The sequence below is a fragment of the Saccopteryx leptura genome, chromosome 11 (assembly GCF_036850995.1).
Source record: "Saccopteryx leptura isolate mSacLep1 chromosome 11, mSacLep1_pri_phased_curated, whole genome shotgun sequence".
Lineage (NCBI taxonomy): Eukaryota > Metazoa > Chordata > Mammalia > Chiroptera > Emballonuridae > Saccopteryx > Saccopteryx leptura.
This window is the reverse complement of record NC_089513.1, coordinates 41,985,873-42,002,614: the sequence shown is the minus strand read 5'-3', so window position 1 is coordinate 42,002,614 and position 16,742 is coordinate 41,985,873. Positions and strand designations below refer to the sequence as shown.

General features: G+C 46.3%; 1 protein-coding gene across 6 annotated transcripts in view; it reads right to left on the bottom strand.

Moving 5' to 3' along the window:
* ZNF521 (zinc finger protein 521) overlaps nt 1-16,742 on the bottom strand; it is a 317,050-nt gene that overhangs the window by 17,483 nt on the left and 282,825 nt on the right. For all 6 annotated transcript variants that reach the window (XM_066352804.1, XM_066352798.1, XM_066352802.1 and 3 more), the window contains 2 exons: nt 15,184-15,315; nt 12,680-12,795 (listed from right to left, as the gene is read on the bottom strand). In XM_066352804.1, coding sequence (XP_066208901.1) covers nt 12,680-12,795; nt 15,184-15,315 — 248 coding nt within the window. The remainder of the gene's footprint in view (nt 1-12,679; nt 12,796-15,183; nt 15,316-16,742) is intronic.

Here is a 16,742-nt window from a genome sequence, read left to right as displayed (position 1 = left end):
CAGAACGAAATGAGCAGCCTCTTGCTGAGCAGATTCTGCAAGAAGGAATTTCACCTGTCATGGAGTTTGTCAGAATTTCAGGATTTATCTTGGTGCAAAATTAATAAAATACCAACCAGGATTTCAGGCTGACTACTCAGCTGTGTCATCTCAAAGTGATCTTTCACCCAAGAAAAGCTGGACAGTGAGCGCAGCCGCTCCTGCCCTACTTTTCCTGCCGCGGGTAAGCGAGACCGTGCGACTGATGCCAACCAGCCATCAGGATGCGATTCTGCACCAATTACGCACAAGGCTGAATTACGTGTGGGTGCTACTGTCTTAATGTGTGACCTCTTCTCTCGCCGCTGTAGTTCCAAAGCCTCTTTGGAATAAGCCCGAGTCTGAAGTATAAAAAAGACGATTTCTGCAGTTTATAACACAGTAGGTCCCCTATGGCATCGCATCTGCTAAATTCATACATTGTACTTCAGGCCTGGATTTGATTTATCCTTTAAAACGGAGTAATAACAATGGACTATGCTAAGAGCACATATTGGGAACATTACAAATCTTGAGTCAGCCTGAGCAACAAGGTGCTTTCACCTTTTGTTTGAACACACTGGCCTCATGCCCCAGCACCCTCTGGGCTCTGGGCGAGTGGGGGGCTGGGGTTGGAGCTAGGCTGGGGCTGGGGCTGGGAGTGGGACTGGGGTTGAGAGTGAGACTGGGACTGGGACTGAGACTGGGGCTGGGACTGGGGCTGGGACTGGGGCTGGGAGTGGGGCTGGGAGTGGGACTGAGACTGGGGCTGGGACTGAGACTGGGACTGAGACTGGGGCTGGGACTGGGGCTGGGAGTGGGGCTGGGAGTGGGGCTGGGACTGGGGCTGGGGCTGGGACTGGGAGTGGGACTAGGGGGCTGGGACTGGGGCTGGGGCTGGGAGTGGGGCTGGGACTGGGGCTGGGAGTGGGGCTGGGACTGGGACTAGGGGGCTGGGACTGAGACTGGGGCTGGGGCTGGGGCTGGGGCTGGGAGTGGGGCTGGGAGTGGGGCTGGGACTGGGACTAGGGGGCTGGGACTGAGACTGGGGCTGGGGCTGGGGCTGGGAGTGGGGCTGGGAGTGGGGGGCTGGGACTGGGGCTGGGAGTGGGACAGAGACTGGGACTGGGACTGGGGCTGGGGCTGGGAGTGGGAGTGGGGCTGGGACTGGGACTAGGGGGCTGGGACTGGGGCTGGGGCTGGGACTGAGACTGGGGCTGGGACTGGGGCTGGGACTGGGGCTGGGACTGAGACTGGGGCTGGGGCTGCGACTGGGGCTGGGACTGGGGCTGGAGAGAAACTGGGGCTGGGAGTGGGGCTGGGACTAGGGCTGGGAGTGGGACGGAGACTGGGGCTGGGGCTGGGGCTGGGACTGAGGTTGGGAGCAGAACTGGGGCTGGTACTGGGGCTGGGAATGGGACGGAGACTGGGACTGGGGCTGGGGCTGGGGCTGGGAGTGGGGCTGGGAGTGGGGCTGGGACTGGGGGGCTGGGACTGGGACTAGGGGGCTGGGACTGGGACTAGGGGGCTGGGACTGGGGCTGGGGCTGGGAGTGGGGTTGGGAGTGGGACTGAGACTGGGACTGGGGCTGGGAGTGGGGCTGGGAGTGGGACTGAGACTGGGGCTGGGAGTGGGGCTGGGAGTGGGGCTGGGAGTGGGGCTGGGACTGGGACTAGGGGGCTGGGACTGAGACTGGGGCTGGGAGTGGGGCTGGGAGTGGGGCTGGGAGTGGGGCTGGGACTGGGGCTGGGGCTGGGACTGGGAGTGGGACTAGGGGGCTGGGACTGGGGCTGGGGCTGGGAGTGGGGCTGGGACTGGGGCTGGGAGTGGGGCTGGGACTGGGACTAGGGGGCTGGGACTGAGACTGGGGCTGGGGCTGGGGCTGGGAGTGGGGCTGGGAGTGGGGGGCTGGGACTGGGGCTGGGAGTGGGACAGAGACTGGGACTGGGACTGGGGCTGGGGCTGGGAGTGGGAGTGGGGCTGGGACTGGGACTAGGGGGCTGGGACTGGGGCTGGGGCTGGGACTGAGACTGGGGCTGGGACTGGGGCTGGGACTGGGGCTGGGACTGAGACTGGGGCTGGGGCTGCGACTGGGGCTGGGACTGGGGCTGGAGAGAAACTGGGGCTGGGAGTGGGGCTGGGACTAGGGCTGGGAGTGGGACGGAGACTGGGGCTGGGGCTGGGGCTGGGACTGAGGTTGGGAGCAGAACTGGGGCTGGTACTGGGGCTGGGAATGGGACGGAGACTGGGACTGGGGCTGGGGCTGGGGCTGGGAGTGGGGCTGGGAGTGGGGCTGGGACTGGGGGGCTGGGACTGGGACTAGGGGGCTGGGACTGGGACTAGGGGGCTGGGACTGGGGCTGGGGCTGGGAGTGGGGTTGGGAGTGGGACTGAGACTGGGACTGGGGCTGGGAGTGGGGCTGGGAGTGGGGCTGGGAGTGGGGCTGGGAGTGGGGCTGGGAGTGGGGCTGGGAGTGGGGCTGGGACTGGGACTAGGGGGCTGGGACTGAGACTGGGGCTGGGAGTGGGGCTGGGAGTGGGGCTGGGAGTGGGGCTGGGACTGGGGCTGGGGCTGGGACTGGGAGTGGGACTAGGGGGCTGGGACTGGGGCTGGGGCTGGGAGTGGGGCTGGGACTGGGGCTGGGAGTGGGGCTGGGACTGGGACTAGGGGGCTGGGACTGAGACTGGGGCTGGGGCTGGGAGTGGGACGGAGACTGGGGCTGGGGCTGGGGCTGGGACTGAGGTTGGGAGCAGAACTGGGGCTGGTACTGGGGCTGGGAATGGGACGGAGACTGGGACTGGGGCTGGGGCTGGGGCTGGGAGTGGGGCTGGGAGTGGGGCTGGGACTGGGGGGCTGGGACTGGGACTAGGGGGCTGGGACTGGGACTAGGGGGCTGGGACTGGGGCTGGGGCTGGGAGTGGGGTTGGGAGTGGGACTGAGACTGGGACTGGGGCTGGGAGTGGGGCTGGGAGTGGGACTGAGACTGGGGCTGGGAGTGGGGCTGGGAGTGGGGCTGGGAGTGGGGCTGGGACTGGGACTAGGGGGCTGGGACTGAGACTGGGGCTGGGAGTGGGGCTGGGAGTGGGGCTGGGAGTGGGGCTGGGAGTGGGGCTGGGACTGGGACTGGGGCTGGGACTGGGACTAGGGGGCTGGGACTGAGACTGGGGCTGGGAGTGGGGCTGGGAGTGGGGCTGGGACTGGGACTGGGGCTGGGACTGGGACTAGGGGGCTGGGACTGAGACTGGGGCTGGGAGTGGGGCTGGGAGTGGGGGGCTGGGACTGGGAGTGGGAGTGGGACAGAGACTGGGACTGGGACTGGGGCTGGGGCTGGGAGTGGGAGTGGGACTGGGACTAGGGGGCTGGGACTGGGGCTGGGGCTGGGACTGAGACTGGGGCTGGGACTGGGGCTGGGGCTGGGACTGGGGCTGGGACTGAGACTGGGGCTGGGACTGGGGCTGGGGCTGGGACTAGGGGGCTGGGACTGAGACTGGGGCTGGGACTGAGACTGGGGCTGGGACTGGGGCTGGGGCTGGGACTAGGGGGCTGGGACTGAGACTGGGGCTGGGACTGAGACTGGGGCTGGGACTGGGGCTGGGACTGAGACTGGGGCTGGGACTGGGGCTGGGACTGGGGCTGGGGTTGGGAGTGAGACTGAGACTAGGACTGGGGCTGGAGAGGAACTGGGGCTGGGAGTGGGACGGAGACTGGAGCTGGGGCTGGGGCTGGGACTGAGGTTGGGAGCAGAACTGGGGCTGGTACTGGGGCTGGGAATGGGACGGAGGCTGGGAGTGGGAGTGGGGCTGGGAGTGGGGCTGGGGCTGGGAGTGGGGCTGGGGCTGGGAGTGGGAGTGGGGCTGGGACTGGGAGTGGGAGTGGGGCTGGGGCTGGGGTTGGGGCCGGGGAGTGAGGGAATGAACCTCTGCCGGCTCTGAGCTGCTGCAGATGGGGCCACCTCCACTCACTGGCCCTCAGAAGGTGGCTTGCACCACACAAATCACCATGGCTATTTTAAGTGGGGTTCTGTAAAGCCCAAGGGTGGTTCATTTTGAGCTGAGGCTTGGGTAGCCCTGAGGCAATCAGCTCGGGTTCTCAGAGTGGGCGGCATCACGTCACAGACCGGGGCAGCATGTGGGGACGAGGTGGGCTCTCCTGTCACTGGCTGCCCTAAGCCACTGGATAGAGTGGGCAAACATTGCTCACATTTGACTTCGCACACCGAACTCTGCTTCAGAACGAGATTAGCCTGGATTGTAACGTATACCTGTGTGGCGGCCCTGGCCTCCCACCACACGATCGGACATGGGTGCCTCTTACTAATTGGCGATTGGCAATGCATCCTTGGCTCCCAGCCTCGGCTGTTGGTTTAAGGCAATTGCTGCTTCCCTGCCCATTTTCCAATCGACATTTTCTAAATGAGATCTTAAACAACACCGTAATGTCTTCCTTCCAGCTCTTCCCTAGTGAAATGACAATCCTGTTTTGGACAGCCACCTTCACAGAGCAGTAGTATAGCCTCACAATATTAACACCAAGAGATCTCAGGAAAGAGAAAAAGAGAGGGAGAGGGAGAGAGTCTGCAAGGGAAGGCAGATGGTGGGCGGGGACGCAGGGTGCTCTCAGCAGGCTTCAGTGGAGATGCATTAACTCCACCGAGGGATGTGGGCACCCCACCAGTACTGTCATGAATTATAACTGAGGAGGGGACCGAGGGCTCAGTGCCGGGCTCACAGCAAATAGACTGTTCTATTTTCTTGCACAATCACCTTTCACCCTTATAAACTCAAAGCACAGCAAAGCACACTGCTGATATTTAATGGTATCACAGTAGCCTTTTATGTGTCTAGAAGGCACACAAACTTAGCAGATGTGCCCGGTGGTGTAAGTCAGATAATTATAAAATGTCGTTTTGGCAATGTAAAAAAAGGAAACCTCTTACGGGCAGTTCGGGTTTCCAGTGAGATGCGGTCTTCAGCCAGCTGAGGAGCAGCGTCAGAGCAGGAGGAGGCCCTGAAAGAAAGACGCCAGCCCCCCCCCCCCCCAGACACCTCTGGCGCCTGGAGAAAGCCTCCCTTCTGCAAACTTCTCCTCCTCTGACAGGGAACGCGTGTCCTGCCCGGTCAGCTCCCCCACTCACTCATTCAATGAAGTTATCAATGAAGGAGGCCTGTTATTTTAGGCAGTTTAAAATTTCACCACTTTGAAAGGACTCGTTTACCCTGCCTTTCACTGCCGTTTAAGCCTCCGAGTTGCTGTTTTAAATGACAGCACCGCGAGCACTGCTTTTAAGCGCTATTCATCTCGCCCGCCACATCGCAGGCTTGCACGGAAGCTGCGCTCTTTCCAATAAGGGGAACTTACTCCTTCATAGCTGCAGGGCAGAGCCTGTTACAAGCTGTAGCTTCGCGGCAAATATAACAATAAAGGATACAAATGTGAATTCCTCTTAAAATACGTGCTTGGCTCTGAAGCTGCCTTGCCTTAGCAAACTCTATCATGAGCCGCCTATCAATCTTTCCCAAATGCACAGCAACAACAAGCTCATTTCACGTGGCTGTCCAAAGGACAGCTACATCCACGGGTCAGAAGATGCCGGGATGAAGTCTTTGCTCATCAGGGGATTTATCGTTGAAGTCCATAATCACCATCTCTCTTACTCTAATTGTCACAACAGTTGGCTATGAAAGTGATGTTTTCTAATAGTCGGGTAAAAGTTTGTAAACATAAAGGGTTTATTCTTGGTACTTGCCCCTGCGCATGTGAGGAAACTGAGGCACGCGAGGAGCAAACATCTAAAATGGGAGCATAGGTAGGAAGTCCACATGCCTCTCTGGGTTTGCAGAATGTTCTAGAAATTTGGATTTCCAGATCTCTTCCAAGAATCTGACTCCAGAGGTGCTGAGACAGAGCTCTGCCTTTACAGAACAGTCACGCCTGCAGTTGCTCATTCCTAATGGAGGCAGATCTTCTGGTGCCGTGGCGACAGGCTGTCTTGGTCACATGGAAGATGGCAGGGCCAGCAGAGCCCAGCCAAAGCAGAACGTGGCAGAGGTGATCAACACTTCCAGGGGCCGGGGGGGGGGGGCAGAACTGGCCACAGTGCTCTTCAGTACACCCTAGCTGGATGCTCCATAAAGTTGCACTGATGGCAGTTCGGAGATGGCCATCTGTCGTCAGCTCTGGGCCAGAAAAACAATAATGTAATGGCAGATCGCTAACAACAGGGCTATTGGAGGAGGGAATGAGTCTTAGAACAAGGAGGTGGTGCTCCCTCTTTTCAGAGCAAAAATCAGCCATCGATACGAACATTGAGAAATTAATGGATGGAGAATTTATAAAAACTGAGCCGGTGTGCCGCAGAAACTAACCAGATGTAAATCAAGTGGTTTTAGCTTATTGCAAATACCTCTGTTGTCCTTAATTCAGTCCTGTTATCCACTTGATTCTTGATAATTTGGCTACCAGGACACATGGTGAAACAGTGAGGGCCAAATTTAGGGAAAGGTGAGCCCAGGTTGTGCTACCAAGCATGCACACACAGATTTAGACATTTATTGGTACAAAATGGGTAATTGAAAATGCATTTACTCATTTAGTCCAAATGAATTCATTGTGATAATCAGGCCTATCTCTCTGCTGCTTGCTTAATTTCCAAATGCACTTTTATTAAAAAGCAAAATAGAGCTATCTCACCTTTAGATAAATTATAAATTCTACAAAATTTTAAACTCTCTTCTTTGTTCAATAAGTCTTGAATTTTGTGCTACCGCACAGATGATGGGAGGAGAGACAGAAAGAGGAAAAGGAGTAACAGTCAAACTGAGGTTGACTGTGTCCTATTTCCTTGTCCTATATGATTAACTTTCTGCCTTCAATGGTAAGGCCGATCAATCCTGATTGAATTATCCAATATTAACAGCTGAAAGTGATCAAAACTAATGGTGACAACACAGCACCAATCAATAAATCAATGCAAATGATTCGGTTCCTGGAGATCTGATCAAATAAAAGAGATAGATCAATTTAACCACTGAGCAAATTAAGTGGCAGTTGCTGTAGCACCAATTCACTTCACAAGCCCTGCAGACCTGCCCAGCAGAGATGTGAGGTGCTGCAGCAACGAACCGGCTCCAGAACCACATGCTCACTTGACACCATGTATCCTCCTTGCAGCTCTCCAAGTCTACGTGATGTGTTTAGGAGCCGTGATTTCAGCCCCAAGACCAGGAGAAACACAGAGGTCCAATGGATCTATTGAAGTGGATAGCCAATGTAGGAGGCTCAGACCACCCAAGAAGAGGCAGGAAACCTGCCCCCCTACACACTGACTGCCACCCTAAATGACCAATATAAAAACCCGGCTATGACAAGCCCTGACAGAGAGATGGCGCATCTTTCCAATCCTGGGGTCCCTAAAATAGATATATGACCATGATACTTGAGCATCAGTCATGATGTAAAAAATATGCATCAAAATCAGGTGGAAAAGTATTTGAGAAGAAAATCAAACAGCTGTAGAGACAGTTGTATATTTAAACTTCACTACTACCTGAAAATCTTTGCCTCTCTCTTAGAATGTCAAATCACGACTCTAGTTTGAATGTGGAAAGCACTACTCAGAAGTTAATATAGGGAAGGGCTGTTATCACAATAACTTTTTATTTAAAAGGAATTGAAATACCAGCATCTCAGAGCCTTAGGTTCATCGAGGCCAATTTCCTCTCCTCCTGCTGGAATTCCCTCTATATCCATTAAATTCATAACATGATGTCTGATGGAACTTTCTATGGGGACATGTTGGAAGAGGATGATTTGATCACTGCCATTGAATTGTAGCTTCTCTAGAGGCACCAATTAAACAGCAATTACTGTTTTGAAAGAAAGTGGCCTATTCAACAGAAGTTTTACAAACACACCACTTGCTCACACCTGTATAAACCACTTTGGATACAACTATGCATTGTAGGATATTATTCTTGGACCATGCCATCCCTCTCTCAAAGAAGCTTCCTTAAGTTCTGCAGAAAAAGTTATAAGGTCTACTAGAAAAACATGTGAAACATTCAACATACTCATTCGTTTTTAAAATAACAAAAATGTTCAGTTAGTTCAAATAATGCACTCTTATTCCAAAGCACATCTTCCCGACCAGCGTGCTAGGTGGCCTCTGAAGTATATTAGAATTCCTTGTAAAAATAGAAGAAAACTCTACTGACAGGAAAAGATTATATCCTGCCAAAAATTATACATCATATATCTCTGGATTAGCATTTAGAACTTTTGGTCAAAAAGGCTTAAGCATCATGTAAAATATATAGATTCCACACTGGCAAAAGGCATGTCCTAAATTGAGTGTTCCATAGAAACAGAGGTTTCATTAATTCTAAAAAGAATTGTGGTTTATGATATCCAAAGGATGATGTCTGAGTTCTTGATTTTTCTGAAGATGGACAGTGTGTAATGAGGAATTATCTGAATTATGAAAGGCCTTGAAGGCAATGTTAATGAAAACAATGTGTGTGTGTGTCTGTGTGTGTGTGTGTGTGTGTATTGGGTAAATCATTTTATACCCAACAAAGCACTTTTATCCACAAAAAAAGAGGCTTCTATGTTTTTAACTGAGGGTATAAAATGAAAGAAATATAAACTATACATGAGTCGTGAGATCATTTATGCACCACTGAAAAATACACCATGGTTATATTACTGGGCAATTTGGAATGCTCATCCTTAACTTATCCTATTAGTCTGACTGCTCTAAGAAACAAACGCACTACATACAGTCTTTCACATCTCCAGCAGGACTTCAGTTCTTGGGAATTTAGTTTTATAATCTTTTATGAAATGCCCTTCTTTCTAAACTTTAAGGCATAACAGTGTAGACGAATTCAAGAGAAATGTTATGTGTCGATTTTAAAATTTGCATTTATTTTCCATACCAAGGCATGCACTACAGTGGATTAACACAATAGGTTCATTTTTCTACTCTGTTTCTATTTTGGCTACCAATTTTAATTTCTATTGTAACTTAATTTCAGTCCATTCCCCCCCCCCTCATTCTAGAAATTAACAAAATTGTATTACAGTTTTTGTATACTTTCCATGCTCACTTTCTATTCAGGAAATAAAAGAAGTCAATGTCTAAAAGTTACATTAATTCTTTACTCTAAACACAGGTGCAAAAGGAAATTTGGGCAATGAAAGTAAATGTACAGGACTGAGAACCCCTAAGGTTAAAGCAGGAAAAATCCGAACACATTCAAAACTGGAAAAAGTAAAGTTAATTCTAATCCAGTTTTTCTTAATGTAGTGGAACTAAAAGCCACTGCTATTGCTGGAGATTTTAGAAAACATATATTACATAGATATTCCAATGACTGGTTATTAGCTGTGTAATATTATCACACACTACCTATAAATACTGTTCTTATCTAATGAATGATATACAGATTGAGCCTGAGTATTATTAATATCAAGATCAAATGTGTATGATTCTGAGTTGTTAGACTGGAAAAATAATGCTCACAGCTTTGGATTATGAAATAAGACTGACTTTGGCCCAGATCACAATTTGAACAATAAGTCAGAAATGTTTTAAGAGATGTTTGACCTCTTCAGATCATAAAGACCTCATAAGATCTTGAAGTTGTATGTTTTATAACATATCTTCTATACCTACCAATGGTTCCCAAAGTGTGACTCGGGACCTCTGAAGGTTTTCTGGATCCTTTCAGGGGGTCTGTTAGCTCAATGCTATTTCACGGTAACAGTAGGACGTTACTTGCCCTTTACAGTCTCATTATCTCACGAGTGTTCAGTGTCTTCTAGAGGGTACTTGCCATATGATGCTATCATTTCTCTGACAGCTAGTAGAGTTGGGTGTTTGTGTATTCCTGCATTTAAACATTTCTCAATGTTTACCTCTAACGTGGAAAATATCAACAGATAACAAGCCACAAAAATCAGAGTCCTTTGTGGTCCTCAATCATTTATAAGTGTGAAGGCATCCTGAGATCTAAGAACTTAAGACCCAGTGGTCTGTAAAGAGTGAATACTCTATGTTCCATGAAACCCTAAAATGCCCCATAGAAGACACGAGAAGTCTTTAAGGATACCTTTAATTGCTTAGTTTTCTCTGTTCTACAATGGGTCACAGACCAGGACTGCCAAGCGTTGGGTTCTTTTAATAAAAGACATTGAAGTTTTACCACCAGCTTAGTTGCATTAGAATCTACTAGTACAGTAGGCCCCCATTATACATGGTTTTACTTTCCATTACCCATGGTCAACTGCAGTTTGAAACTAGTACATGCAAAATCCCAGAAATAGGCAATTCTTAAGTTTTATATCTCACATGATTCTGAGTAGCGTGACATCTCTATCTAGCCATCCCACTCCGTCCTGTCCAGGACGTAAATCATCCCTTTGCCCAGTGTATTCACATGATATACAGTGCCTGTCCCTTAGTCACTTAGCCTTCTTTTTTTTTTAATTATTTTTTTTAATTTATTCATTTTAGAGAGGAGGGGGGAAGAAAGAGAGGGAGGGGGAGGAGCAGGAAGCATCAACTCCCATATGTGCCTTGACCAGGCAAGCCAGGGTTTTGAACCGGCAACTTCAGCATTTCCAGGTTGACGCTTTATCCACTGCGCCACCACAGGTCAGGCTCACTTAGCCTTCTTTATGCTCAGATCAGTTAGCAGAGAGAAAGAGAGAGACCATATTCACATAACTTTTACTCCAGTATATAGCTATAATTGTTCCATGTTATTATTAGTTATTGTTAATAATCTCTTACTTTGCTTAATTCACCAACTTAACTTTATCAGAGTTATGTATGTATAAGAAAAAACATAGCATGTATAGGTGCTGTCCATGGTTTTAGCTCTCCACTGGGGGTTTTCAAATGTATGCTCCTCTGCATCCCAGACCAACGCTCTATCCACTGCGCCACCGCCGGGTCAGGCGTATGCTCCTTATGTAAGGGGGGGGGGGGCTACCGTATAGTACAGAAGTAAAATTTTATTGCAAATGTTTTTTCAAGAACATTAGCTTGATGTCAGTCTCTACATAATCTCCACAATTTTGATTTTCTGCTTCACAGTTTATATACTAATTAACGGAATCACTAGGTGTACTGGCCACATCCTTCACAGAATCATAAAAACCAAAATAACTTCCTTTGATAGCTACTACAATAACAATATATTTTCAAACAGAAAATTAGGTTATTTTAATATGTCGTAATTTGAAACAATAGTCTAATGTGGCCTGTCTTCTATTCTCAATCACATGCAGATGGGACAGAGTAGAATTTTATTTAGAAGTGATAAAAAGTAAGACAGTAACTTTCTTTAATTTTGGTACCCTGACATATTATGTCAATTAAATGGGCTCACTCATTCTTTCATAGATATTTTATTCCACCTCCTTAATTTGCTAGTTGTTCATATATAGAATGATAACTAAGAAGATAAATTCTAAATTCCTTATTCTGACACAAAATTAGCATAAACCTGCCTTCTCTTAAAACAAGGGAGGTGCAGTGCTGCCCCATAGTTCACAGTGTGTGGTGTGAGGTAGGGGGTGGGGGTTAGGGAGGGGGCTCTCAATCCCTGCTTCAGACAGAGCACTGCCTCTCAGGATGTTTTGCAAAAAAATAAAAATAAAAATAAATTACACCACCCCCTTTAGGCTAAATAATTTTATTGCTAATGCTCATAATAAAACAATTTTGAGTTCAGATCCATTCTCCTCCAAGGGTACCAACAAGGTTTAACAAAAACATCTTACTCTTACACAATTTCATCAGAAAAATGAGGACAGGTATTATGCCCATTTTTTCAGATGAAGTAACAACAACAACAAAAAGTTATTTTCCTTTTATAATAAGTGACATTTTTGGGGTACATCCACATCCCTTACTCATTTTCTGTCGGTCTACTGTTAAAAACAATAAAGCCAAACACATTTATATTATATTTTATAGTTATTACCTTATAACCAGATCTGTTGTTTCATGGTTACCTCACAACAACCCTGGGTTACTCTTGTGTATCAATTTTCAGATCTGAGGTTCAGAGACATTATGGACCTGTGCGAAGTCCCATATCTAGCAAGTGGGACACTCAAGGCAAAACGTAACATCTTTGGGTGTCAACATTTTAACAATAAGGCTGTTACTAAGTGATAATTATTCTATTCTATTATGTGGAAGAAACAGACTGGACAAGAGTACAGCTTCTTTTTCTCTTCCCTTCTCCCTTCCAATTTGAAGACCCTCAGGACAATAACTTGGACGTCCATCTAGTCTGCAGCCCAGTGGGAACAGAACATGAATAAAACAGGGTTTATGAGAATAAGCCGTGACAAGAGAGGTGAATGATCCCACAGTCCAATAAACCTGACCCCTAAGTCTATCACACTGGGTCAGAAGGTCTAATTATAGGTCTGTTCTAGTTCTTTTTATGATTGACAGCAGCTAGAGGCAAAATTACTTTGGTGTCTGTTAATCCAGGCTCTAATTTTCCCTTCGCCCCAGTACACACAAAGCATCATGGTGGCCCAGGGTGAGCGAGACTGTGAAACCAGATTTTAAAACGCCCTTGTTTCCTATAAGAAGAGCAACTGAGTTCAGTCCCAGTCCTCCTCATGGGTACATTACCTGCAGCTCTGTTTGGAAGAAGAACTTCTGCGGACATTGCGTGCAGTCATAGATCTTGTCCTCTTGTCCGTGGGCAGAGAAAATATGCTGCTGCAACTTGTTCGCTTGAACAAACACTAAAATGATAAAAAGGAATGAATTTGGGGCTATTTTCTCTCCAAAATGCCCGCAGTCGAGGACTGCCCGTGAACAGACCCAGACTCAGCACACTGAATGCATGCCTTCTGGGGGTGACCACTGCCAGGGACCTGGGGAGCACTGAGTCACCTTTGCTCATGGTTGGGTCTCTGGCTTTCGTTAAGATGCACTCGACCAAGCCCCTAATTCAACTCAAACAGCTCCTAAGTAAAGGTTTATGGAGGCCCAGCTCGCTCCCTATAAATCTTTTTAAAAATAAAACCAAAAATTGTCAAAAGCACAGCACTGAACAGAAATAACTCTTATTTCTCAAGCAACCCACAGGTTAAGAAATCATAAATGCCAAAACCTGTTTATTGTATTTGCCTAAAGTTATAGCTAGCAAACAGTTCTCTATTTAAATGTGTTAATGCTAAAAATTATATCCCACAGCTACTCTGGGGCATTGTCTATAAATATGAAACAGAACCCCAGGTAAATTCTCTTTGGATACTTTAAGATCAACTCAGCCTACACACTGAATGCAAGGGTTTCAATAATATAAACATGTTCAATTTTAATGACTACAAAACAAGGCCCTAAGACTGTGTAACAGTTTACCTAGGAGACATACTATTAATAATTAAATTGTATATGCCAGAGGCAGTGTTTGGGTTGGCAGAACCGACTTCTGATGGATGCCTGGTGCACTGTGACCTAAAAAAGTTTGCATCTACAATATTAATCTGTATAGGCAGGGAGAGGATTTATTAAAGATGTTGGCATTTGACTTTGACTCTACTCTAATCATTAAAATTATTCTAATTGCCAGCCAACCTAAAAATATTAGAATACTGTTCTTGTGAGTCATACATTCTAATCACATTTCTCATTACCTTAAAAAAATGCTCAGATTTCCTCTCCCACCTAACATTGGAAGAGTTGTTTTTTTTTTTTTAATTGTTATTTCTAAAATTACTTCAAGATACAGTAAAAACGATTCAGGTCTGTCAGCCCAGAAAATGCAGACTGTTCATGATGAATGCATTTTTGTCTCTTACCTACATCAACCAAAAGAAATGAGGTTTTTATACAGATTGGCCACTAACGTCCATATAACTTAGCACGTTTTACGAGGCTTCTGGCCACAACATGAAAGCACTATTTTATGAAGGGTCTTAATCACGAGGAGATCTATGACCTCCATTCCCCTTAGAAAGACTTATTATGAGCTTTTATAAAGAAGCCAGACTGCTGGCTTGTATCTTAAGGTAAATATGATGTTACAGGAAAATTAGTACATGACAGATTTTTTTAAATACAAATTTGGAAGAATAAAGAAAGTCATTCAAAAAGAAGAAGTGACTGATGGAATTATTGAACGAAAGAGTCTCGCAGACGTACACTGAAGGCTGAGCCATGCATGTACTTGGGTACGACTGGTGCTATCCGGGCTGAGCATGGTCCCTCTCTGCTTGTTCCACTACAGGTCAGAAAGCTACAGGCTGAATGCAGTGAGGTTAATAATCAATGCCTGGAGTTTTGTTCTGGAAATTTCGAGAGACAATATTTTTGTTTTGTCTTGTTTTTTTTCTGACAAATAAGAAGGAAACCTAGCCCTGAGGGGTTTACCCACCGAGTCCAAGTCACATACAAAATGATCACAAAGGATTCTCCAAAATAGCTTTGTCATTGTGGGGGAAGTACCAGAAATGCGTGTGATCATATTTCAACTCCTATGGGCTTGATCAGAGTTTCTGATTTACATTTTTTTTTTTTTTGCTGCTAAAAGCAGTACTGCCACAACACCTAATAAAAGTTTCTTCTTAAATGTGTAAATTTATATCGTCTACCTTAAAATTTTCAATTTTATAGGAAGTAAACACCTCATCAAATGTTCTTGAGTTCAAAGAATTTTGGAAGGATTGTAACAATATTTTTATTTCTTATGAGAAATGGTATAAAATTCTTCATTTTTTAAATAACAGATGTGCTGACAACATAGCGGCACTTTCAGCCAAATGTCTTGTGATTAGAAAGCAACTTTGTGCTTGTGGTGGTCTTTGCCTTGGTAATCTCTCAATGTTGAGAAGGAAAAAGTGAACCAAACACGGATGTCACTTTCCAAATGGAAAAGTGCAAACTTCTGAGTGAACTCGAGATGCCATTTGCTCATCCTGATGGTTAACCTTACTGCCCATTCGAGCCTTTAAGTAGGCCACAATCAATAATGCTAATAAGAAGAAATCAAACATCTTCTCCCCAAATTGAACTGAAGTCCTATCTGTAAAAGGCCATAGCAGTGGGAAGTATGCTTTGGTAGGAGGGACACGAATGAGGCGGCGGCCATTAAACTCTCCAGAGCTTTTCCGAAGAGGCTGGCCTACCTGTAAAGCAGACAGGACACTTGAAGGTGCCTCCCATCCCTTCGAAGCTGTGCTCTATCAGATGGCACTGGAGTTTGGCAGGGGAGTCGAAGGTCTGGCTGCACAGTTTGCATTCGTGGTTCAGTCCTTCATCTGTTAAGGAAAACACACGAAGAGAAAAGTCAAAACCCATCATGTCTTTAATGGACTGCTGAGTTAACTGCTCATAAAAATCAGGGGATCAGGGAACAGACAGATACTCCAGTACTTTCAGCCTTTTGTATAGTGCATTTTCACCAATAAAATCAAAGTTGGTTTTGCATCTCATTTGCATAATTGAACAACTTTCTTTGACCTGTCGTTTGCTTTTCTGATGATGTTCTTGTTGAATTAAAAAAAAAAACAATCAAATGCTTTTTTTTATTGCTTCAGATTCATTTTGAAATATTCCCAGATTTTTGTGAGCAGTATATAATTGCATACACAAAACTATTTCCATCACCAAATATAAATATGTGGTAGTACATATGGTTTCTGGTTATTTCACATTATTTACGAATATAGCAATTTAAAACATTTCTGAAATTTAAATCCAAAGATTATTAGAAGGCAGATTTTATCTTAGGATAATGCATTAAGTTTTTAAAGTATAATTGGTATATCAATATTGAGGCATCTTCTTTTCTCTAATTATAATAATTTTATGGACTATGTAGTTCCAAAATCCTAGAATAAAGAACTGAAAAATGGAGAGCTTCTTCCTCAGGCCTTTCCTTTGGTTTATATACAAAGTTCTAGAAGTTTCTATTTTTAACCATAAGGATCTTAATGGTATTCCCATTGATAAGACTTTCTTTTTCTACTTACAAACTTTTCTGGCTATTCTGAAATATATATTTTTCATGCTTATAGTATCTTATAAATGCTCTTTTCTCTGCTTGGCACTCCCAGTACCCTGTATCTTTCCAATTCATTCCTCCCTTTACTTTGTAAGACAGTGTCAGTTTTACCCCCAATCTAGACTCTGTCTGTCTTTCTCCAAAGGCACTTTTATGAGCTCTAGACTTACTTTGACTAGTCCTAAATTTTTCTTTGATGTCTTAGGAACAAGATAGTAAAAAAATTTTTTTTTAATTTTTTACTTATTCATTTTAGAAAGGAGAGGGACAGAGAGAGAGAGAGAGAGAGAGGAGAGACAGAGAGAGAGAAGGGAGGGGGGAGGAGCTGGAAGCATCAACTCCCATATGTGCCTTGACCAGGCAAGCCCAGGGTTTCGAACCGGTGAACTCAGCATTTCCAGGTTGACGCTTTATCCACTGCGCCACCACAGGTCAGGCTAGAAAAATATTTTGATGTAATAACAATTGCTTTATAAAATGAAGTATTTGTATTATAGATAAAATCTGTTATTTTTACATTGCTATTTCCTTCATTAAAATGTTTATAAAATTTAAAATTTAAGCATTATCCTAACTTGTTTCAATTTGCAATTATAAGAAGTGAAAACCAGCCACCCTAAAAAGGACAACCTAAAACTTTTTTAGTGCTCACTGTGATTTAGAAACTGTTGTTCTAGGTGC